At 34.5% G+C, this 27,210-nt stretch overlaps 1 protein-coding gene across 1 annotated transcript in view; it reads left to right on the top strand.

Moving 5' to 3' along the window:
- Window positions 1–27,210, top strand: part of LOC150110132 (F-actin-capping protein subunit alpha-like) — a 123,877-nt gene that overhangs the window by 15,417 nt on the left and 81,250 nt on the right. The window contains exons 2-3 of the mRNA XM_090391625.1: window positions 6,587–6,650; window positions 23,380–23,431. Of these exons, the coding sequence (XP_090247751.1) occupies window positions 6,587–6,650; window positions 23,380–23,431 (116 nt within the window). The remainder of the gene's footprint in view (window positions 1–6,586; window positions 6,651–23,379; window positions 23,432–27,210) is intronic.

Below are 27,210 nucleotides of genomic sequence, written 5' to 3'. Positions count from 1 at the left end.
AAAACCCATAAGATTGACTATCCTCTTCGTCCAATAGTAGATTGTATTGATTCTCCTACTTACCGTCTAGCCAAATATCTAGCTAAATTATTGAAATCTTACATTGGCAACTCTAATTATTTTTTAAAAACTCCTCAGATTTCTTAGAAAAATTAAAAAATGTCTCATTACAACCTACAGATTTTATGGTTAGCTTTGATATAGAATCTTTATATACCAATGTACCTCTCAAGGAAACTTTAAAATTACTTGCTGACATCTTTCCTCAAGACATTATAAAACTATTCGATTTCGTAATACATTCTGGATATTTTGTATGTCAAAATAAATTTTACAGCCAAGTAGAAGGAACGGCCATGGGAAGTCCTCTTTCTCCTGCTTTAGCCAACTTTTATTTAGAACATTTAGAAAAAGTCCTCTTCTCATCTATTTTCCCTCAACCATCTTTTTGGGTAAGATATATAGATGACATCTTTACTATTTGGCCTCACAGCAAAAACCCATTACCTTCTTTTTTAAACAGTATTAATTCCTTGCATCATCTTATAAAGTTTACTATGGAAATAGAAGAAAACAACCAGTTATCTTTTTTAGACATTCTCCTCATCCTGTCACCTTCAAATATTCTTACAACTACAGTATACAGGAAACCAACTTTCACAGGTCGTTATATTCTTAAAGAATCAGCCCATCATCCATGTCAAAAAACAGGAATTATAAAATGCCTCTTCAGAAGAGCCAAAACTAATTGTTCTACTTTTGATTATCTACAGCAAGAGCTTTCTACTATCCAACAACACATGAAACTCAATGGCTTTTCTAAAAAAAAGTACCCAACATCTTCTCAATTCTTATAATCCTCCACAAAACAACAAAGTTTCAATACGTCGAGTGCCTATTCCTTATATCTCTGGTATTTCAGAACCTATCGCAAGAATTTTAAAGAAATATGATTTAACAACTACGTATTCACCTATTAACAAATTGTCTTCTTATTTTCCTTCTCCTAAAGACAAACGCTCAACTTTATCTCTTCCTGGAGTTTATCAAATTCCTTGCAACTGTGATCTCTTCTATTTTTGACAGACTGGACGTTCTCTTGAAAAAAGAATCCAAGAACATCAATCCTCCATTCTTCACAACAAACCTGAAAAAGTCTTAATTGACTCAACACGGGATTGAAACTGACCACAGCATCTTTTGGTCCAGGACTCGCCTCTTACATAGATCTTGTTATAGGTTCGAACGTTTGTTCAAGGAAAGCGTGGAGGCCTTGCTCCATCATCCCAACATGAATCATAATGACTGTATATCTATATCAAAAATCTGGGAAAGTCTAATCAAGATTACTCATTAATTTTTTTATTTTTTCAATCATGTCTCTACCTCAATATATTCCGTTTTATACTTTGTGATATAACATCACGCGGCATGTTCTATTTTTAACGATCTATTGTTAGTATTATAGCTTGTATTTTTTAAAACGGTTCTTGTAATACCACTGAGGATGGTCTGCTATATCCAGACTGAAATATTTGGTTAATTAAATATCTTTCTTGTGTTTACGTGCATATATCATTCAGTCTTATGTCACAAGTATCCTTGCAGACATGTATAATGCTATGCATTATGGGAAGGGTCACTACCCAGAGTTTTGACCTTTATTGAGGTCTCTTCATTGGGAGCCAGACCCAGAGGTGATACTAAGGTTGAAGTAATGCAGAAGTCATATTTTACTTATTATTAAATTACTCTGTATTAGAGAAAGGTTGTTGGAAGTTTTTTACTTGGTTATACTATAAATTATATATTTGGTTGAAACCAGTCTGTGTAGTGACCCTTCCCATAATGCATAGCATTATACATGTCCACAGGGAGATTTGCTTTGCATTATGGGATACCAAGGCAAGTGATGCGAACTCAGTCCACCTTTGCCACGAGTTGCCCCAATCCTGAAGATACTTAAGGTGCAAACTTTGTTTGCTTATATTTGGATAAAGGATTAAACCAAATATATAATTTATATAATTGGGTTGATTGTATTTGATCAGTTTAAACTTTTTGGAGGATGTTTCTTTGTCTGATGGCATATGTATTTTTATCATGATGGAGTTCCATTACATTATTGGTTATACTATAAATTATAAATTTTGACATCTGTTATCTGAATCATCATTATCCCAGCTGCTGAGCAAGAAAATCTTTATCTGTTGCCAGCTTCTAGTCCCCATCCCAGAAAAACCAACTAGCAGCAGCATCCGTAACTAGAAAATGAACACGTGCCAAGCTCAGATTCCGGTTATTTTTTGGGGTACTCCCTTGTATATAGCAAAGTTCCATGTCATGGTCACCGTTCATCAGAATTGTCAATAGTAATTCTTGTCTTTTCTAAGACACATGCAATAGCTAATTACCACCTTTTTCACTTGACTTGCAGAACAAATTTTTCATTCTCTTTCTTCATTTCCCTCTACTTATTTTTAGGATATACATAAGCTTCCTGCTTATGTATATCCTAAAGAGCATAATCTTTAGATCTTTATATAAGTTGTTACTTTCTCTCATCTTCATGCCCATCCACAGCACTGGTGTACTATAAATAAATCAAGCTACACGTGTGTAGGATTATCATTAAAAAAATAAAAAAAAATTGTTTCAGTCAGTAATAATTTTAATCAGTGTTTATCATATCTTAGTAATGATTAATCTGAGATTACTACCTTAGTAATCTCAGATTAATAGAGATTTTTACTTAATTAGAACAATTAAGTCATTTGTTTGATTAAATAGTATAACTTTAAAAGTAGGAAGTGATGGGATATTATCACGGATGATAAAAGTGTTCAGCTGAACTGACTTCCTTTAACCAGACTATAAAATGAGTCTCAGAACAGTGAAGACAATTAGCATCTCAGGAATAGTGGTAAAGATTTTGGAAAGGTTGGTTAGGACTTGCATTCAGAAATGGGTATGCAGCGAATCTGTACTTTACGATGAACAGCATGGGTTTACTAAGGGAAGGTCATGTATTAGCAACTTGCTCACATTCTATAATAATGTTATTATTGAATTAGACAAAGGGAATGGATACACCATGATACTTTTGAACTTTGCTAAGGCTTTTGACAGAATACAGCATAGACGACTGTTGTATAAATTGGAGAATATGGGATTGGATTATGGACTATCATGGATAAGAGGATTGCCGACTGACAGATATCAAAAAGTTATGTATGGGGATATGAATCTGCAAGATCCAAGGTAACCAGTGGTGTGCCTCAAGGATCATCCTTTCTCCATTGTTATTCGATCCGTACATTAATGACATTGGGAAGGATTTGACATGCGATATATACAGCTATTTGCCGATGATGCAAAGATAGGCAGGATAATAAAGTGCTAATGATATGCAGTACTTGCAGAATGATTTGAATAGGCTGCAATTGTGACCATGTGAAATGGCTGTCATTTCAATTGTTAAATTACTTAATAAATGTAAAGTAATGCACTTTCGTATGATTAGATATCCAATGTATTATATTGGTGGGATTATGCTTGAAAAAACTGATCAGGCCAGGGATCTTGGAATTTTAGTAGATGGGAAGTTGAAGTTCAAGGCACATATAGCAAAAATTGTAAATACAATTCAGAGAATAATGGCAATTCTGAAACAAACCTTGACATGTAAAGATATAGAAGTCATTTTGCTTCTACAAGTCTTTGATAAGACCTCACTTGGACTAGTGCATGCAGGTCTCGTCTCCTGGTTTCTGTTGTAATTCTGATCCAGTGGAGAAAGTGCAAAAAATAAAAATAAAATAAATAATCCTTATATCAAAAATGATACCAGGATTGTGGAATACTGATTATGAAGACAGATTGAGAATTTGTAGTCTACAGACACTAGCAAACAGGAGAAAGAGGGAGTGATATGATTGAGAGTTACAAACTTCTGGAAAGGTTATACAGAATTTCAGTAAATGGAATTTTTCATTTTATGGAAGGTGGGGAAAGGACCCCACAGCATCTGTGGAAGTTGGGAGAATGAATGCTTGTCAAGAAGGGGTGAGGGCTAGAGATTTCTCTTATAGGGTGGTGCGTGAATTGGAATGCCATTGGGTGTGAATTCAAGAACAGGTATGACAGCTGGTGCAAATAGTATAGCCTCCCTTGATGAGTTCCTGATTCAATGGCAGTCTAAGTAATAATAATAATATATTTGTTTGTATTATAATTTTGTGAAGTGATAAAAATGACTTTGTTTGTGTGCTCTGAAGATGCTCTGAAGATAATATTTTGCTGGTATATAATACCAGCAAAATATTAGCATTTAAGTTAATAAATAGTTACTAAAATAAGGGGATATTAAATCCCACATAGTTTTAAAACCGAATAAGAAACTCAAAGATAGGAATCAGAGAGTTTCTTGCCGAATATAGTAAACTATAAAGTATCGGCGAACACTAGCGTTAGCAAATGCAAGTGATCCTAGTACGTAGTACAATCTCGGGCAACTCGTTGCAAAGCCCGAGATTGTACTACGTACTAGGATCACTTGCATTTGCTAACGCTAGTGTTCGCCGATACTTTATAGTTTACTACGTACTAGGATCACTTGCATTTGCTAACGCTAGTGTTCGCCGATACTTTATAGTTTACTATATTCGGCAAGAAACTCTCTGATTCCTATCTTTGAGTTTCTTATTCGGTTTTAAAACTATGTGGGATTTAATATCCCCTTATTTTAGTAATGTTTTCATTGCCGAAATGAAGCTTATTAGCTCTTTATACTTAAGTAACTTAATGGTTGCACCTACTTGGAAAACTCGTTCGCAGAGTATATAAGTTCTTTTCGCTATACACTTCGGTATTAGGTCTAGCCACTCACTGATGAGGCCTCAAAAAAGGCTGAAACCGGTCTGGGTGGTGACCTCCCTCCATAATGTAATAACAGCATACTTTTCCTAGGAAATGTGTTTTTACATTATGGATAATACCTAAGAATAGCAATCTGAACTTTACTCACCTTTGCAACGAGTTGCCCGAGATTGTACTACGTACTAGGATCACTTGCATTTGCTAACGCTAGTGTTCGCCGATACTTTATAGTTTACTATATTCGGCAAGAAACTCTCTGATTCCTATCTTTGAGTTTCTTATTCGGTTTTAAAACTATGTGGGATTTAATATCCCCTTATTTTAGTAATGTTTTCATTGCCGAAATGAAGCTTATTAGCTCTTTATACTTAAGTAATAAATAGTTATTTTCTTATCAATCTGTTCTTGCATCTATACAGTTAAAATGCAATCAACAAGATAAAAATGACAGTTGTTAAAACCTGTAATACATTAATTTGACTAACCATATTGATTTCTTCATTCTTAAGTTACCATGAATCTGCTTGCATGTATCATCCACCTGTAGACGATTGCCATGGAAAAGTTTGCAAAACCCAAGTAATCACTCTTTATGTTTCTAGGATATTTGATGAAGTTTGTATATGGAACAAGCTGCTATTCTTTGGTCTTTTTTCTCTGGCTGCTCGCACTGTCTGCATTACAGTTAATTCTTTTTTTTTTTGTAAACTTTAGTACCAAGGCAGGAGCTCAGTATTCTGTCATTTTACTTTCCTTCTTCCTTTATAGCAATGGCCTTTTCTCACTGACCCTCACTGACCTCAAATTCCATCCATAATTTTGCTTAGATAGCACATTGTATTTCTTTTCATTTGACAACCCATGAAGTGCTTAAACATTATTTTTATTTTTTGATGAAGTGAGTACATTCTAGAGAACTTCAATGAAATCAAAGCAATCTATCTTGTCTGTCTTCTTTTTTGGAAAAAAAAAAAAAAAAAAAGATTTTACCTAACACCTTTATCTAAGGACTCTGGTATTATCTTTAATAATACCCAAGTCCTTAGACAAAATTACCTTTACCTTTTTTTAAAGTTCACATTTACTCTAGCTTGTCATATCACAAATATATATAATTGTCTCCAGTTACTAAAAGAATTCAGCTTCGTTTTCAGTAGAAAGGGAGGCAATTTCTTTCTTTCACAGCTTCTCACTCTTTACTGATTTCAGATCTCTCTTACACATAACCTTATTTATATATTTGAGGGATAGTGCACCAAAAACCTTCCAAAAAATTCTTGATACTCTCCAAAAGAAAACCACTTCAGCCAGTCTTTTATATGCTTGCTTTAATTTCATTCACAAAGACACTGTTTCTTCTTACCTTTTCTTTAAGCACTTCCATGTATGCTGTTTAGCTGAATTTCCACTTTTTCTTTAAACCCTATGAAAATGGGAACAACAGCTGATCAGCTCATACATAGTCCAACTTCAAATCCACCATCAGTTTCTCCTCTATTTTATGGAATAGTCTTTCATGTTGAAAGTTGCGTAATAAATACAACCTGTGGTTGTTCTGCTTTCAGTCCACACACAGTATTAATTTGTTATAAGCTCTGCAGTTATCCATATGTGAGGTGAATATTAAAAAAAAAAAAAAAAAATGGATAAAAGCATCTTAAATGTGAATTAATTATATAGTAATATATTCATTTCTGGTTTGTTACAGGTTCGGATAGCATCAGATTTTATTTTGCATTCACCTCCAGGAGAATTTAATGAAGTTTTTAATGGTAGGTGTATATATATATATTTCTACAGTATTTTTTTTTAAAAACTTCTTCCAGTTTGGAATTTCTTACTTGTTACTACCTCTTACTAAACATTACAAAGTCAAGAAATGGATAAAAACAGAAATCTTCAGCTATAAATTAAAGATGCCAAGAAATTATATTCTTGGTTTAATCCTTTATCCAAGTGTAAGCAAAGTTTGTGCATAAAGTGACTTCACATCACCTGCCTTAGTATCCCATAATACAATGCACACATTCTTACTGACATGTATAGTGCTATGCATTATGGGAAGGGCCACTACCCACACCGGTTTCAACCTTTAATGAGGTATCAGCAAGAGCCAGACCCAGAAGTGATACCAAGGTTGAAGTAATGCAAAAGTCATATTTCCATATACTAGTAGTCAAAAGGTGTATGTATTCACCTTTGTACTAAAATACTCTGGCTTGGAGATAGATGTTGCAAGTTTTTTCTACTTGGTTATATTATAAATTCAAGATGCCAAGAAATTATATTCTTGGTTTAATCCTTTATCCAAGTGTAAGCTACTTAGTATAGAGAAGAATTTTATAGAAAGGATGTGGAAGATTGTAAAAGAGAAAAAGATTACAAATAAAAAGGAAAAATCAGGAAAAAACTAAAAACTGGAGGGAGAGGGAAACAAACTATTTGGAGAAGGAAAAGTATGATAAATCCAGTAATAAAACAATTAGTAAAAATAATAAGAAAGATAAATACACTAGTTTCCATAAATTAAGGAACAGAGAAAAATCATGATAACTCAGAGAGGATGGGGATAACATGAAAGTCAGGTACATTATGTAAAAAGTGACTGAGTCTGGTTATCATGTACAAATGAGAACTGCTGTTAGTGGTATATGCAAATAAGCCATGGCAAAAAGCAAATGTTTTGGAGTTGTGTTCCATTTTGTGTTTGGAGTGAGAACAAGACATTTTGTGATAACAAAATTTCTGGATATGGCGGCTGCAAGACATCATTTAACTGATGAATTCAGGTAGCATGCTATTGTAAAACTAGAGGTCAGGCAGGGGTAGCCAGATGGTTGTATGTGAGTTGTTCCTTGGTTCACACATTATGGAACCAGTTATACAAACAGCATCCTGGAGATACTGTGAAGAAAAGCAGCAGATTACAATTGTAGTGGGTGACTGATATCTTCAATATCTGCTTGGCCTATCCCCATTCAACTATGATCTGGCCTTGCATCAGCTACAGAAACTTCCACAGCAGGTATGGAAGTTTTCTGAATGACTTTCATTGTCCATTGTGAGACCACTAGCCTTTTGGAGACCTGAAAAAAGATCCATGTTTGGTTTCTGCAAGATTTCTAGATTAGCTAATCCTTAGCCTCTGCCCCCCATGGTACTATAGGCCAACAGCAGCTTTTCAAAGGCAGGATTTACATGCTATAAAATTGAAAAAATGAAAAGGCATTGAATGCATGGATCAGAAGTCTAATGAAGAAAAAAAAATACTCCGTTAAGTTATTGTTGCAATTTTAAAAAAGTTAAGAGCAACAGTAATAGCCTACTTGTTAGCATACTGCCATTTACTGAATTAAACTTGCTATGCAATTATAGTCCTATTTAATCCTTTATTGAAGTGTAAGCAAACAAACTTTGTGTGTAAAGTATCTTCACAACTAGGCTACTTGTATATAGAGGCTGATGAGTTCACATCAATTGTCTTAGTATCCTATAATGCAAAGCCTTTTAGACATGTAGAGGCTGATGACCTTGCATCAAAACTTTCTACATTAAAGTTTTGATCAGACCACATATGGATTACTTGCACAGATTTGGTCACCTGGTTTTCAAAAAGATGATGTATTGGAAAGAGTCCAGAGACGATTGACTAATGGTAGTTTGTGGTCTCTGGAATGTTGAGTATGAAGACAGGTTGAGAAAATGCAATTTGTAGAAATTGGTGATAGGAGGAGTTATTACTGGATTAATGTGAAGGAGGTTTTGCATAGAATTGGTGAAGATAGAGAACAAGGTCATCCCTGGAAGCTATATAAATGTTTTTTTCATGGAGAGTAGTGATTGGAATGCATTACCTGAAAGTGTGGCAAGTGCAGAGATGGTGAATATATGTAAGGCATGGGATGATAAACGTGTGTATGTGAGACCTCCCACAATGAGTTTTTTGTTTTCATGGAGGTCTGATGATGATAATCTCTATTCCACAGTATTTATTCCCAGAGCATTATGGGATACTAAGGCAATTGATGTGAAGTCATCAGCTTCTATATACAATTAGCCTAATCATAAAGATACTTCATGTACAAATTTTGTTTGCTTATGCTTGAATAAAGAATTAAACAAGAGCATTATTTCTTTAGTAAGTTAAAGTTAATGTGTAACTAAATGAAAAAACTTTCTTCTACGCTTTTAACTATCAAAGGTATATGGCTGATGTGAAAAGAATGATTTTTTTTTTTTTTACATTTATGATTTTCTCAGGATTTAGTATCAGCCTTCCTATAAAATTACCAGCTAGTTAAAATCAATAAGTGGTGCCAAATCCTTTACTGCTGCTAAGATTTGCACATGTAATAATTGTAATTATTACATGTGCTAATAATTACCTATTTAAAAAAATGCTCCCATCTTAATCAAAATCTCATTCATTTGCATTCACTTATTTTAGTGTCAGTAATATCACACACACACATATATACACACAGTAATAACAAATTGTAATACAGAAACATATTTAATTCATATAAAAATGGTCATACAAAACAGTTAATATAATAAATGTGAATACATTTATTTAACTAAAAAAAGTATGCACTTTCTCTCATACAACTTTATTTTAATGTTTTTCATTTCTGAAGATAAACTTATCATCATACTAAAAATTGCTGATGGGTACTTGGGTACTTTCAGGGGTTGTACAGGATATTATGAAAGTACTATATGAAAGGATAAATCATTACTAACTTTCTATCAACAATTTCCCTCCCAATTAAATCTTATTTGTCACGACTGCAGTATTGTCAGATCTTATATTTCAGTCTACAAAACACTTCTTACGTATCTATATCTTATTTTTTCTCTAGGTCTTTTATATGTCATTCTGGAAAATTAACATTTGTTTTCTAACCTTTTCTTTTTCCATTCTGTTTAAATGACCATACCACCTTAGATTACCTCTCCTCATACATTCATGTCAGGTTCCTTCCTAATATCCTAATTGTTTTTAATATGGTTTATCCATTGATGCCATCTGTTCACTTCCTAATTTGTCTCAGAACTCATATCTGTTGTCTCCAGTCTTTCACCAAGAGTTTTATTTTTATTCTAACATAGTTCTTAGATCTATCAGTTAAAATTGATTTTTGAATACAGCTAGTTTAGTGTTTTGACTAATTTTTCTCATATCCCATATAAATTTACTCAGGTTGACTCTCCACCATACCAGCTTTTCTAACTCTGTTGTCTATTTCCATATTTAATTTGCTGCCTTTACTTTGTCTAGATAGCTGAAATTTACTTGTTCTCCGAGTTTGCATTCGGGATGCAGTCAATGTTTTCACTGTTCGTACCTATTTTCATAATCTTTTTATTTCTGATTTTCATATCGAATTTATTACAGCAGTTACTTGATTTAGTCAAAGAATCTTGCAGATTTGTACTGGATTTATTTAAGAGTATAACATTTTTTGCATAAAAGTAAAGAGCCGAGGTCTTTATCAGGCTTAATGCCACTTTCCCTCATAATGCGATTCATGAAGATGATGAATAACAGTGAAATAATGTGCACCCTTGTCTCACACCTGATTTAACATCAAACCATCTTCCTGTACTGCTTTCAGTTCTAACTGCTGACTTAGAATTTAGAATGTATATTGCTCAATATAATGTCCCATTCACACTTATGACCGTACAATTTGAACAATTCCAGATTTATGAAACTCAATTAGGGATCCTTGTTATATTCCCAAGATTTTGCAACTATTTGTGTTTCAGTGGAAATATGATCCTGGCAACTGCTATTTGGCTTGAGTCCAGTTTGTTCATCAAGTTCCCTTACACATTTTTCTTGGTCTCTTCTGCAGTATGCTTGCATAAATCTTACCTTGGACACTAGTAAGGAAATTCCTCTGTAATGTTCACATTCAGTTTTATTTCCCTTTTTATAGGTGGATACTATGGGAGCTCTACTCCAATCATTTGGAATTTGACCTTCTGACCAGGCCTTCTGAATTATACAGTGCAGCCATTTTAAAACTTTTTACTTCCATATATGAGCATTTCTGGTTGGATATCATCTACTCCAGATGCCTTTCCACATTTGAGTCTTTTGTTGGTTTGTTTTCTAATTCTGGTATTGAGATGTACTCCTGAACGTTTGCCACAACTGTTCTGTCGTTTCATACCTAGACTTATAAAGCTAAGCAGGCCAGAAGAGTTTTCATGTATGAAGACTCTTCTGGCCTGCTACTTATAATTTTCATAACTGACATCATTCTTATGCACATGGTAATCCTTCTGCATCATGTTTTTCCTTACAAATCCCTTGCTAATAAGATCCCACATCCATTTCACTCTGCCCTATTTATTCTTTGAACTCTAGTGACATAATTCTGATATTGCATAATTTCAGTATTTTTTAAATGTTTCCCATATACTACTAACATCTTCTACATCTAGTTCAGCATGTAACCTTTTCTGAATGAAACATGCATAAATTTAACCACTTCTCAAGTCTGTACAGCATGATCACTTGTTAACTGAAGGCAGAACAGTCACATCTTTAAAAGTACCTCTGACACTATAATTAGATGTAACACTCTTTGACCTCAAGTTCCTACTCGAGGTCAGCGTGTGTCCTTGAGTATAATCGTCACATTCTGCTTCAGGAAGTTGTCTAACAATAGCTCAGTAAATTCAATTTCATTCTTTGCAGGAGATTTCCCTGTTTCCTAATCTATGTTCAGATAAAGTCACCCGTGATGATCACTTGTTTTGCAGCTGTCATGTTTTTATTTGATAATGCATTTTGTCATCACTAGCAGCCAATCTACCAGGTCTATAACAACACTACCACAATATATATTTAATCTTGTTAGACTCCACCTCACACCAGATGGCTTCAAACTCACTTCCACATGTAAAATTGTTACTAATATTGCTGCCATAGCTTTCTAGTCTAACCGGATTCAAATCATCCAGTATCATTAGAAAACACTCTTCCTGTCTATCCTTCCTAAAAATATACTTTTTATACTTGATACCAATTAGTATATCTTCCTATGATAACTGGGTCTCTCTAATATCTACAATCTGAGGACCATTGTGTTCATTAAGACAACAAACTCCTCCATTTCTGATACTCTCAGTATTCATGTACAGACATAAGTGACCTGCATACTTTTTTATACTCATTTTTGTAGTCTGCATGACCCATCTAGGCAACTTATAGATGTTTAATATTATCTTGAATTTTTTGATGGTTTGCTGAATTTTGATGAATTTTTTTAAGGTCTTGCTTATGCTGGACATCCTTGCATTTGCTTACTAAGTCCAGACCAGACAAACACATGCTTGTTTTTTTCCCTCAGAATCATTTCTATGATAATGTACATTCCTCTCATTAACACAATTACATACCATAAGTCCTCATTTGCACAGGAATGGTGAAAGATTGACTGTTAGATTATTATTATTATTATTATTATCTGGGTATTATAGGATAATTTCACTTGATATCCTTTAACACCCATTCAAAAGTTTATAGACCTCTATCATATCACCCCTCTTTCTCCTGTTAACCAGAGTCTGCAATCCATATACTCGCAATCTGCCCTCATAATCTAAATCCGGTAATCCGGATATAATCTTTGTAACTCTTCTTTGCACCCTTTCCACAGCTTCTCTATCTCCTTGGAATCCGGGAGACCAAATCTGCGCATGATAATCCAAGTGTGATCTTATCAAAGCCTTATAAAGAGGCAAAATGACTTCCTTATCTCATACAGTTAATAATTTTTCCAAACACATTCAAGTATAGGATGTCCATCTTACATGAATTCATTCCCTCAGACTCGCAAACTCATGCTACACATTCAATTACTCACAACCATTCTTTCTACACAGCTTACTCATCAATGGGGGGGGGGGGCACTCCTGCTGTTGACTGTGTGGAATTTTGAAAATTCACACAATTCCTGTGTGGTACAATATGAACTGAAAATAGAGCCAAATTTTCATCCAGTGAATCATATCATTGCAGTTATGATAATATGGTGCAGAAATATTGTGATTAACAAATGCAGTTGTCCTTAGTGTAGCAAATACCATTCCGACAAACTTGCTCATTATAACAAATTACTAAGAAATTCCCAACCAAAGACATCTACCGTATGAAGCTATTCCTCCAGACCATACAGGTTTGCTATAGTGACAATGAACTATGCTAGATAAATATGAGAGAGTATGGGAACTAAGTGCTAAGTGGAGAGAGAGAGAGAATGCCATACTAAATATTAGACTATGAGAAAATGAAGCTGTAAGAAAATATACAATTAATAAATCTAATTGAACAGGAAAAGAGATTTTAAGATGAAAATGAATAGTAAGTGTTATAGATAAATGATAAGTAGGCATAAAAAATTATCTCCCAGTAGCAACCTTGCTGAGAAAGATGAATGCCTGTACAGCTAGAGAGAAGATGGTTGGAGATTGCTTACAGTGGAAAACCAACAGTGAAAAATAGACAAATGCAGGGGGGGGGGGAAGGAGATTATAAACGGGGCTTGACATACTTGAACCACTACAGGGTGCTTAAGGGTCAAAGCTGTATAACTGAGGAGACCTCCACATATACTTTAAAGGAATGCAGAGAACCGACCAGGGCTTCTGACCTAACATCCAATCCTCACCTTCTCGTGGTGCACCCTGTTTGGTATATACCTGGATACTGAATGAAAGAGGATCAGTTGGCAGTTTGGGATTGGATTTAGCCGACCAAATTGTATTCTTATTAGTTAAACCAAAATAAAAATGATGATACAACATGACAAAATTTCATGCTGGCTAGGGGCGTCGCCTGGTTAAACAAGGCCCCTGTTGATTTCGCCAGGGAACCAGGGCGAACAGCGAAAAGTCAGCTACTGGAACAAATCTGAAAACACACCCCAACTCAACATCACCAGAGTTAATGATCAGTACTATCAACATAAAAAGCCTGAATGGCTAAGAAATGGAGCTAGCTGAGGAATTAGATAAGTACCAGATCGACATAATAGGGGTGACTGAAACAAAAAAGACAAAAACTGGTGAGATCTTTCTGAGCAATAAATACAAAATGTTATATTCAGGTAATGACAATCAAGGAAAAGGAGTAGTAGCCATAGTATTCAACACAAAATACAAGGCTAATCTTCTTGAATGGCAGGCAATCTCAAGTAGAGCAATGTGGGCAAATATGAGAATGGGGAACTGGACAATGAGACTTATTTGTGCCTATGGTCCCACAGAAGGTTCTAAGATAGAAGTGGAGGAATTTTTTGAGGCTTTAGAAAAAGCAACTGACACAATGAAAAAGGAAAAGTTGGTCCTTGTTGGGGATCTAAATAGCAGAGTAGGAAGTGATTGTCAGAAATACAAAAGAATTTTGGGAAAATTTGGAGAAAAGAGCAAAGCTAATAATAATGGCAAATATCTGTTGGATTTCTGCTCAGAACATGGACTGGTTATTACTAACACAATGTTCCAACATAAAAATGTGCACAAATTCACATGGAGAGAAGAGGCAAGGAATAAGAAAAGTCTCATTGACTATGTTATTGTTGATAGTAATGTTTTCTCCCTGCTACAGGACATCCGAGTGTACAGAGTATTTGAAATTGGAAGTAATCACTACTTAGTCTTGAGCAGGATAAAATTGAATTTCATACTGAAAAGAATAACATGTAAAAAAAGTTTTAAAGCAAATAAAAGTTGAGCAGCTCTCAGATGTGAACTGTAGACTAAAATAGACAAAAAGATTATTGAAGAAAAAATGAAAGAGTTTGAGAACAGGAAGAACCCAACCTTGGAGATTCAGTGGCAAGCCTTGAAGAAAACCCTGATCGATTCAGCTAGAGAGGCATGTGGTGAAGTTGTCTGCAAGGAAAGAAAAATTAGAACTCCATGGTGGACACAGGAAGTTAAAGAGGCAGTGAAGGAAAAGAAGAAAGCATATCAAAAGTTCCTGTCAAATAAATCAGCTTATGCTCTTAGAGAATACAGAGACAAATGTAAGAAAGCTAAACACCATGTAAAACTAGCTAAACAAAAGTCATGGGAGGACTTTGGCAGGAACATAGAAAATAAATATCAAGAAATGGCAAAATTGTTGAAGAAGCTTAGGAATGAAGAAAAGAGTGCTGTAAAAGGAGTTAGAAATGATAAAGGTGACATGAAAACGGGAGAAAAAGATATATTTGAAGTATGGAGTAATTATTTTGAAAAACTGCTAAATGAAATAAGCAGTGATGACAGCACAGTGGTAAAAAACACTGACCAGGCATGCAGTCAGGAATACATATTCATACTTGAAGTAGAAAAAGCCATCAAAGGCTTGAAATGTGGAAAGGCAGCAAGAGTAGATGATATTCGACCAAAAATGCTGAAGTATGGTGGTATAAAAGTCTTACAGTGGCTGCACTGCATAGTTCAGAATGCCTGGACAGAGGGACGAATTGCTGATGATTGGAGTAGAGCTCTCATAGTACCCATATATAAAAAGAGAAATAAAACTGGATGCGAGAATTACAGAGGTATTTCCCTACTGAGTGTTCCTGGCAAGATATATGCAAGTATACTTGAGAAACGGTTGAGAAGAATTGTGGAAGAAAAACTTGGTGAAGAACAAGCTGGATTCAGGTCAAATAGAGGCTGTCAGGATCAGATCTTCACTTTACGACAAATAGTGGAGAAATCATGGATATAAAACAAAGACCTGTATTTAAGTTTTGTCGATTTGGAAAAGGCATATGACAAGGTGCCAAGAGAGAAGCTATTCAATATGCTACAGTTATATGGTGTCGATGGGGCATTATATCAATCAATACTTAGTCTTTATTTGAGTTGTAAGTCAGCAGTTAGAATTGAAGAAAGTGCAGGAAGATGGTTTAATGTTAAATCTGGTGAGACAAGGATGTACATTATATCCCCTATGTTATTCATTATCTATATGATTTAATACCCTTTCCTTCACATTATGAAGGAAAGGGTATTAAACATGATATCAAATTGGAGATGTTAATGTCAGCTCTTTGCTTTATTAAATAAATCTGCTACAAGTCTGCAAGATTCACTGGCTAAATTGAATAACTGTTGTAATAGATATGGTATGAAGGTCAGCAATACAAAGACAATGAAAATAGGCAGAATCATTTTCAATGATTCTGCCTATTGTCATTGTTCCACAGGTTCTCCATTCACTGTGTCGTGAATGGAGAACCTGTGGAACAAGCAAAACATTTCAGCTACTTAAGCACGCTTTTTAGTGAAGATGGTAAATTAAATATAGAAATAGATAACAGAATCAACAAAGCTGGTATGGTAGGAAGTCATTTGAATAAATCCATATGGAATAAGAGAGAAATTAGCCGGAACGCTAAATTAGCTGTATACAAGACAGTGTTCAAACCACTTTTAACTTATGGATCTGAGAGCTGGGTCAGAAGTAAAACAATTGACCAAAGACTAGAGACCACAGATATGAGAGTCCTGAGAAAGATTAGAGGCATGAACAGGTGGCATCAATGGCAATATCATATTAAAAACGAGGATATTAAGAAAGAACTTGACATTGTCAGCATCCAGGAATGCGTTAGCAGAGCTAATCTCAGGTGGAATGGTCGCTTAAACGGAATGGGCAAGGAAAGATTAGCAAAACAAGTGCTCTCTGCCAGGTTGGCAGGAAAACGACCCAGAGGAAGACCAAGATATAGGTGGATTGATACGGTACAAAGTGCCTTAGACGATAGAAATATAAGATCTGATAATGTTGGAGTCTTGACAAGTAACAGACTGATTTGGAGGAAAATTGTAGATAGGAAGTTAGTAATGATGTAATTTTTTCATGTAGTACTGTCATATCCTGTACACCCCTTGAGGGTACATGGCAGGAATTTGATGATGATGATGATGATGATACTATGGCTACACCTTCTTTTCCTTGATTGTCATTGCCTGAATATAACATTTTGTATTTATTGCTCAGAAAGATCTCACCAGTTTTGGTCTTTTTTGTTTCAGTCACCCCTATTATGTTGATCTGGTACTTATCTAATTCCTCAGCTAGCTCCATTTCTTTGCCATTCGGGTTTCTTACGTTGATAGTACCGATCTTTAACTCTGGTGATGTTGAGTTGGGGTTTGTTTTCAGATTTGTTCCAGTAGCTGACTTTTCGCTGTTTGCCCTGGTTCCCTGACGAAAACAACGGGGGCCTTGTTTAACCGGGCGACGCCCCAGCCGGCATGAAATTTTGTCATGTTGTTCCATCATTTTTTATTTTGGTTTAACCAATAAGAATACAATTTGGTCGGCTAAATCCCAAATTGCCAGCCCATCCTCGTTCATTCAGTATCAAAGTAGATACCCAACAGCGTGCACCACGAGAAGGTGAGGATTGGACATTAGGTCAGAAGCCCTGGTCGGTTCTCCGCATTCCTTTAAAGGCTATGTGGAGGTCTCCTCTCAGTTATACAGCTTTGAACCCTTAAGCACCCCCCAGAGGAGCACTTCTCTAGGGACTAAAAAGGATTTTGTTCATGCTTCTTATATGCAAGATGGGATGGTCTCACTAGATGTGAGCCACCATAGCTCAGCCAGTTTCAGTGATGCCTTTTGATTGGAAATATCTAGGTTCAAATCCTGTCCAGGGTGTGTAGAACCTCCATTAGGCCTTTTCATTTGAAAATGAGTTAGTCTCATACTCAGGTGTCAGTGTTTTTCATCCTACAAAGCAAACTGGCCATAAGAACACACACAATTTACAGACATAATATACTGGACTCATTGCCTGAGTTGCTTCAACTGACCAATCTCACTGGACGAATTCATGTCTAGGGTGCCCATTGTGCACCTAAGAGTTCATGTGGCATTTTGAGGCATTCATGAGGCAGCTGAAAATAGTAGGAAAGTATACTCATCTGTTATGGTTGAAACAGCCTACAGAAATATTCCAAAATCAAACTAGTGGAATGAACACTCACCAACACAGAAATAATGGAACAAAAGAATGACTTTGGTATGGATAATCTTGATATAAGCGATAGAGCATCAGCTTTAATTGTGGATCGAGTTCTAGTGAAGTCCTTGTAAAGCTGTGTTAGCCTTTATCGATAAAGAACAAATGCTAGCTTTACAGCAACTTGTGTATTACAGGACTACAGAATTTTCAATAACCCATAGTGTTGAAGTTATTCTTCTAACAGTAATTAAAATCAGTCATCCCTGAGTTCCCAGCTTATATTAAGTGGTAATATGCTTAAGAAAGCATGGATCAAAAAAAGGTGACAACGACTGCACCGACTATTGATTTTTTAAATTGAAAATCTTGAGTCTGATCTGGCAACTATTCTAAAAACTATACTAAGTGGTGAACTAAAAATGATTCTATTCTTATTCCAAGAAATAAATGGGCTTTCTGCTGTAGTGGATTTTAAGGCTGAAATAAAGTTAAGATACTTTTATAGATTGAAAAAAATTACTAAAAATGAAGCCATTTCCGATTAACATAAATTGTATTCAAGTATAACCAGTTTTTGAATGCCAAATCAAAAATTTCTATCCTAATAAGGTAACTTTGCTTAAAACTGTGGAAAGTGGTGAATTACAAATAATACAAAGAAATGACTGCTTGACTGAAGACACTCTCAGACCAGAATTATAATGTATTAATGACCCTTTGATATTTAATGGTTACTTTATCCAAATTATATTTTGGATAATTACTTTCTACTAATAGCTGACTATCAGATATCACAATTTAATTATTAACATTTAGATATTAACAATTTTATATAAGAGAATTTCCATCCAAGCTTAGGAAAATATAGTATGAGCAACTGTGGGAAGGAATTAAACAGAGAACCAACTGGATAGTAATCTAAATTAACCTTCCAACCGGCTAGGACGTCTATAGACGTCCAGCAAAATCTGGATATGATGCATGCTATCTGTTGAAAGAACATGGATAAGAAGTGCAATTCGGCCAGCATGTCCATTAGAAGGTGTGATAATCCTTCATGCTGAAGACAGCACTTAATCAGATATTCTCAGGCTCATAGCTGTTACTCAGTTACCCATAACAAGAAATGCAGTTCCTTGATCTATGCTGGGTAACTGAATTTTAGTTATATCGGATAAACTAAAAATATAGAAATAATTTTTATTTTCTCTTTTTATTGTACAATACAATTTTAATGCCTGGACAAAATAAAGATCCTTACCTAATTTCTTCACTTAAATATTGTGTTACTTTCCAGAACCAATTTAATTTTTAATTTTTTGGCTAATTTTTTCTAATCGCTTACTCCACAAAACATTTTCTTTGTTCTCGAAGAAATTAATTCACGATAATTATTTGAAATGTTATTTAAAAAAACTGGCTGCTGACGTTCGAGATAATGTTATATTTTTGTTCAAAATCATGATTCGAATAATACTTCACAGATTTCCTGAAGGACCTGCTTCAGCAACTTTGCTTTATAGAGAATAATGAAATTCTTTAAACATATCACTAAATTTTTTTCTTTATATTGTAATCTACTGTTCTTTGCACTTTCAACTTCTTGGTTTCCCTGTATAATTGGTCATTACAAAATAAAATTAACGGTTATGATTTAAATTGATATGTATATATTTTCTGCTAGTTCAGATATTATGCTCCAATTTTATAATAAGCAATACTTTTGCTTATATATATATATATAAATTACAAAGTTTTGTATTAAAAATTTCCACTACAAAAGTTCGACAGAATCAACAATATTATTGGCATATTTCTCTTTCTCGTGTGGGAGGAAAACGGTAAAATTCCACTCTTGTAATTATATCAGATGTTATAATGGCAAAAATAGTAAGAAAAAAAATCATTTGTACTTTCTTTTCAAAACATAGTGAGAGATGAAACCCAATGAAAAAGAAAATACTTCATATTTGTTTTGTGTTATGTGATTTTTTTCTTGTAGTACAAAGAAGAAATCACTGTGCATAAGATGGTAGAATACAAGAGGGCAAAAATCTGTAGATTGATTACATTATAGCTAATAGGCGCTTATTCACTTAAAATTATTTTCCTTAATTCTAAGCAATACCGGAAATTCTTGCTTTGCTGGCAAGTTTAATCTTGAAGGGTCAATATTGATTCTATAACTGCAGCATTCTGAAGGGCACATTTGTATATGCTACGTAACTTTAATTTCGTAATTTAAATATTATGGGCATGCAGTTCTGAGTGGTATAAGAGCCTTACAGTGGCTGCACTGCATAGTTCAGAAAGCCTGGACAGAGGGACGAATTCCCGATGATTGGAGTAGAGCTCTCATAGTACCCATATATAAAAAGGGAAATAAAACTGCATGTGAGAATTACAGAGGTATTTCCCTACTGAGTGTTCCTGGCAAGATCTATGCAAGTATACTTGAGAAATGGTTGAGAATTGTGGAAAAAAAGCTTGGTGAAGAACAAGCTGGATTCAGGCCAAATAGAGGCTGTCAGGATCAGATTTTCACTTTACGACAAATAGTCGAGAAAGCATGGGAATATAACAAAGATCTGTATTTAAGTTTTGTCGATCTGGAAAAGGCATATGACAAGGTGCCAAGAGAGAAGCTATTCAATACGCTGCAGTTATATGGTGTCAATGGGGCATTATATCAAGCAATACTTAGTCTTTATTTGAGTTGTAAGTCAGCAGTTAGAATTGAAGGAAGTACAGGAAGATGGTTTAATGTTAAATCTGGTGTGAGACAAGGATGTACATTATCCCCTCTGTTATTCATTATCTATATGGATCACATTATGAAGGAAAGTGGTATTAAACATGATATCAAAATTGGAGATGTTAATGTCAGCTCTTTGCTTTATGCGGATGATGTTATACTTCTAAATAAATCTGCTACAAGTCTGCAAGATTCTCTGACTAAATTGAATAGCTGTTGTAATAGATATGGTATGAAGGTCAGCAATAAAAAGACAAAGACAATGAAAATAGGCAGAACCATTGAAAATGTCAACTGTGTTGTGAATGGAGAACCTGTGGAACAAGTAAAACATTTCAGCTATTTAGGCACGATTTTTACTGAAGATGGTAAGTTAAATATAGAAATAGACAACAGAATCAGCAAAGCTGGTATGGTGGGAAGTCAATTGAATAAATTCATATGGAATAAGAGAGAAATCAGTCGGAACACTAAATTAGCTGTGTACAAGACAGTGTTCAAACCAGTTTTAACTTATGGATCTGAGAGCTGGGTCAGAAGTTAAACACTTGATCAAAGACTAGAGACCACAGATATGAGAGTCCTGAGAAAGATTAGAGGCATGAACAGGTGGCATCAATGGCAATATCATATTAAAAACGAGGATATTAGGAAAGAACTTGACATTGTCAGCATCCAGGAATGCGTTAGCAGAGCTAATCTCAGGTGGAATGGTCGCTTAAACAGAATGGGCAAGGAAAGATTAGCAAAACAAGTGTTCTCTGCCAGGTTGGCAGGAAAGCGACCCAGAGGAAGACCAAGATATAGGTTGATTGATACGGTACAAAGTGCCTTAGACGAGAAATATAAGATCTGATAATGTTGGAGTCTTGACAAGTAACAGACTGATTTGGAGGAAAATTGTAGATAGGAAATTAATAATGATGTAATTTTTTCATGTAGTACTATCATATCCTGTACACCCCTTGAGGGTACATGGCAGGAATTTGATGATGATGATGAATTTCCATGCCTTATATAAAAGGCATTTCTGAATGCATTTCAAAAGTTTTTAATTGATTTCTGGACAGCTTTCAAGCCAGTAAACAAGATTTCTTCTGCTATACCTTCCATGGAAGATAAACATACTCTCTTTGCTTTCCTGGGATTGACTGAGGACTCAAGAACAAGGCAGTCTATCCCATTTTGGCTAGGCAGGCCATACTGTAGACATATAATGATCAGAAAACTTATGGATTACATCCATTTTCTTGAAGTTGAGAAATCTAGTCTTGCAGAAAATGGAATTTCTACAAAACACAGAATGCTGTGGAAGAACACAAATTCCTCACACAATTCCTTTGAAATTTGGAAGACACTTCAAGGAATCAGGGGTGAATTCTCCATGCTTGCTATGCTTACTGAACAAGCTCATTACTTGGGAAAGAAGTAATATTTATTTGTTAATAAATGCATGCATTTATAAACATTCTATTTAGGCTTTTATTTTTGTAGATAGAAGATGTCTTAAGCTTGCGTGGCAATAATTGAGCTTTGCGTTGTGTATTGAAGGCTGATGCTTGCTCGTCTAGTCAAAGCTACCTTGGCTTCCAGGTCCTCGCTGCAGCACTGCAATTTCATGTGCACGCATAGCCATTTCCACTCCCTTCACGTCGTCTTAAACACAGGCCATATGCAGTCAAAGTAGCTCTAGCCAGTGAGCTTCAGCCAGACTACAAGTGTGCGTGTTGCTTGAGAAAATTAAGTTACAACCAACTGGTCAATGATGATGTTATTGACTAGTTCATAAAGAACCATAGGGTAGAATTTGTATTCAAGCAGCTAAATTGAAAAAGATAAATATCATTTGTAAAATAAATGTTATATTTGTATCAGTGGCGTAGCTAAAGTCTTTGCCGCCTGGGGCGGTCCCTGAGTTTGCCGTCCCTCTCAATACATACCAAAAATATTACAAAAAGTGAAAATGACGTAGGGAAAGAAATTAAAACACTGTGTTTATATTAGTTGTAAGTATAGTTGTTGAAAACTAATTAATTAAGTAATAAAATTACTAAGTTAACATAAATAGAAGAATCGTTGAAAAATAAAATTGTGTCTCACGTGAAAAGTGCTGCCCAGGGCAGACCGCCGCCTCCAGCTATGCCACTGATTTGTATGATTAAATGTACATACATTTCTAAATATATAGTTTTAAATGGTCAGTAATTCATTATTCCGCTAATCAGACTTCAATCACACCTCTCACTCCCTGAATGATAACAAGAGCAAGCATGAATTTCAAGATCAGCATTCGCCCCTGCAAGGAATGCTATGAAGCTCCTCACAATCAACCTAGTCTAAATCGCAATGATGTCTTTAAAAATTTTGAAGTTTTCTGAAATAGTGACTTGGAACTCTTGTTAATAATCAAACATTATTCATAATATATATATCCAGTTCTTAATAAATGGTTTATGTATATATTTATTCTTTATATATATTTAGATAATTCATTCTTTTTTTACATACACTTTTTTATATCCACTTTATGCAAATTTTTTTATTTTATTTTTGATTTAGTAAATTTTTGTTTTAAGGTTTCTCTTCACACATTTTTACATCCCTGTAATGATTAGCTCTATTATCCATTGGCTATGTGTGTTTATAGAGCTTTATAATTATGCTTTATAGGAATTAATGTCTAAATCATTGTATAAATGTTAATAATATTTCCCTATGGGATTTATATTTATTTTTATTCCTCTCTCATTTCAGATGTACGTGTACTCTTGAATAATGACACGTTACTAAAGGATGGTGCATCTAGGTAAGATTTTTAAATTTTGATTTGATTGTTTTGGTGGCTTTCCTGAATTTGTTTGAAAATTGAAATTTTCTTTGATTTCAGCTGGCTTTGATTGCAGTAAAATAACCAGATGCCATTGTTTCAAAGCTATGAACAAAAAAAAGGGACAGTACAACTTTCCCATGATTGGTGAAAGTAACCTGTAACACACTACTGAGTGCATCAGAGGAAATGAGCAGAATTCAATATTTGAACTTTCTCAAAGTTTAAATATTGAGGCCTTCCCTCTCCCCTTTGTGGATGCAGATGTTGTGCGGTATTTATTTACAGGAAAAGCAGGAAGTGACATAATAGAGATCGATTTATTGGTTTCTTAATATCACAAAAATTTTTCTGCTTGTTCTGTTTTTGTCTGTGCAGAAATTTCTGGCTAAAGAAATAACACCACTCTTATGCTCTCTCTTCTTTACTCTGCAGATCTGGCATCTCGATTAAAAAAAAAAATGGAATTAGCATTGGAAGAAAGAAAATTTTATATCATCATGATTTGAGAAGAAAAAATTATGCCATGCCAGCCAAATTTAAAATAGACAACATTTCTGCAAACATTTGTAATTGGATATAGTTAGCTCATTGTTATCGAGATATAACAATATCAAGTTACGAAGGAACTATTAGAAGAGGATATCATGTAATAACAGAGAAATACAAATAGCTTAAGAGGGAAAAATACAATCTGGAAATTTCTTTGGTCACATCTGATACACAAACATCCAGCAGTTGTACTCATATAGTGCAATATTGGAAAATAAGTGATAAATTCTATTTTTCAACTCTTTTTTTCTTTTCTTTTTTTTTTTCCAGCCTGTGTATTATTTATTATTTGGAGAATTAGTTAAAAATTTCAGAATTTTATAGGTTTAAGGATATAAAACAAATTATTTTGGCACTTGTTAATATTCCTGAGTAAATTGTAATTAATTCTAATTGTATTGTATGGAGATCATTTCATAAGTTGGCAATAATACAGTAATGGAATAATTTCAGAATTGTGACTTTTGTAAATATTTGCTACTACATTAAAAAATATTTACCTTGTAATTATCAAAGAAAGAGCCATATGGGTTCATTTTGGCAACTTAAATTATATATATAAATAGTGGATAATAAATTTAGTTTAATCCTTTACCCAAGTGTAGACAAACAAAGTTTGCGCCTGAAATAGTTCAGGACTGAGGCAACTCGTAGCGAAGGTGGACCAAGCTCTCATCACTCCTTGTCTCAGTATTTCCCATAATGCAAAGCACATCTCCCTTGTGGACATGCATAATGCTGTGCATTAAGGGAAGGGCCACTACCCAGACTGGTTTTGACCTTTATTGAGGTCTTGTCAGTGGGAAGCAGACCCAGAAGTGGTGATACTTAGGCAGAAGCAATGGAGAGGTCATATTTACTTATACAAGTTGTCAAAAGGTGTACCATCTTATTATTAATTAATCTGGATTTAGAGAAAGATGTTGGAAGTTTATTTTCCACTTGGTTAGACTATAATAAATTTAGTTTAATCCTTTACCCACATGTAGGCAAACAAAGTTTGCCCCTGAAGTTTCTGCCTTAGTATCACCACTGACAAGTTTCTGCCTCCCACTGACAAGACTTCAATAAAGGTCGAAACCAGTCTGGGTAGTGGCCCTTCCCTTAATGCATAGCATTATACATGTCTGCAAGGAGATGTGCTTTGCATTATGGGAGATACTGAGACATGGAGTGATGAGATCTTGGTCCACCTTTGCTACGAGTTGTCTCAGTCCTGAACTACTTCAGATGCAAACTTTGTTTGCCTACACTTGGGCGAAGGATTAAACTAAATTTATTATAGTCTAACCAAGTAGAAAATAAACTTCCAATAAATATTGGATATTAATGATTCAACCTTATTTAAAGCCGAATATATGTAGAAATGTCAAACATTTTGAAGTCAGTGAGTTGCCTTAGCCTGCACTACTTAAAAGATACAAGCACTGCCCTGGCATCCCCAGTGCCTTTCGTTAGTGCATTTGATAAAGGTTTCACTGGTCTGACAGCTGTTTCAAACTCATTGGTTCCTTAAGAGAGCAAGAGCTCTCATCCAGTACCAAAGCAATTCTCTGTCAGAGAATTGCATTTTTCATAAGTGAACTCCTGTTCAGTGCATAATAGTAACTATCAAAGAAAAAGCCCATATGGCTTCATTTCAGCAATTTTATTTCTTGAAATAATGTTCGATCTTTCCCTGTGAATCTTAGGATTCCTTGATAATAATAATAAATGACATATCTCCTCCCATCGGTACTATTTTTTTTTTTAATAGCTCCATTTACCGTGATCATTTTCTTTTTACTGTCTACTTAAGAAAATAACTATCTGTGAGAGTTATTTTCTTATATCCATAATTTATGTCAAAATTATGGAGACAGTTTAGGAAATAATTTTAGATTAAAATAACTACTCAGTGTGACCTTTTGACCTTTATATTCAGGTTCTTATCAGAAATACATAAACTTCTGTAGCTTAATCTCTTTTGACTGTGTCCTATGGTTGGAAAGACCTACATGTAGGACTCAAAAATCTTTTATCAAGGCTCTTCAACTGAAGATGAGTTAGCCCAGAGTGATACAGAAGTGTAAAGTTTTCTTCTCTAGGAAAGAAACTCAGGTTTTACATCCCACATAACAGGCAAATTGGCCAAAATAACAGATGAAATTGAAAGTTTATTTTTCACTTGGTTAGACTATAATAAATTTAGTTTAATCCTTTATCCAGTGTGAGCAAACAAAGTTTGCACCTGAAAATATCTTCAGGACTGGGGTAAGGTAGTACAACACCGTACAGTCGGTGTTGTACTACCTTACCCCAGTAAAATATATGATATGCAAATAATTTTGTTTTTCACTTTTTAATAATTTATTTATTCAAGTGCAGAATAAATAGTCAGTCAGATTATATTATAATAATATCAAATTTCCAAATTGGCTGCCATGCTTTGATTAGCCCAATGTTTGCGAATGTTTTATGCACTGATGTTTAGGTATGATATATCGCGCATCTGCAGTATTAGCAAATATATAAAAATTTATTTAAAACTTTATTGTTATACTGTGTTTATTCTCCTTATTATTTCCATAAATAAGAAATTAATGCTTCCAAAAAGAAAACATTGCTTATGGCACGAGAAAGGCTTTGAGTGTTGCTAATAATATCTGATGATTTCAGTCCATTTAAGGTAGAAAGCTATGATTGCAATATTAGTAAACATTCTCCATGTAGAAATGAGTTTGAAGCTATAGTTTGATGTGGTGTCTAACAAGATCTAATACATGTTGGGGTTTGCTAGAGACCTAATGGATCATCTACTAGTGACAATGAAATGCATTGTCAAATAAATGTAATGAGTACTAAATGATTAATTATTATAGGTGATTTCAATTTTCTGTACATTGATTTGCTTGCAGTGAAATCTCATGAAAAGAATGAAGCTGAATTTATTGAGCTACTGTAACAACTTTCTTAAGCAGCATATGACAGAAGGAATTCGAGGTTGGAGAATATTAGACCGGGTAATAGTGTTAGATGGAGTTTGAGTAAAACGTGATGGTTCTGTCTTGGTTGGTAATAGTGATCATGCTGTACTGACCTGGGAAGTGGCTAAGTATATGGATATTCCATTCAGAAAAGGTGACATGCTAAACTTCAATAGAATACTATTGAAGTTTAGCATGAATACTATAGTATCAGTTGCCAGATGGGAAAAATTTTAAAAC

This window comes from Typopeltis vanoorti, chromosome 1 (genome assembly GCF_054136105.1).
Source record: "Typopeltis vanoorti isolate ZY-2024b chromosome 1, IOZ_Tvanoo_1.0, whole genome shotgun sequence".
Classification (NCBI taxonomy): domain Eukaryota; kingdom Metazoa; phylum Arthropoda; class Arachnida; order Uropygi; family Thelyphonidae; genus Typopeltis; species Typopeltis vanoorti.
Note: the sequence above shows the minus strand (reverse complement) of the source record. Positions and strands in the feature narration are given on the sequence as shown.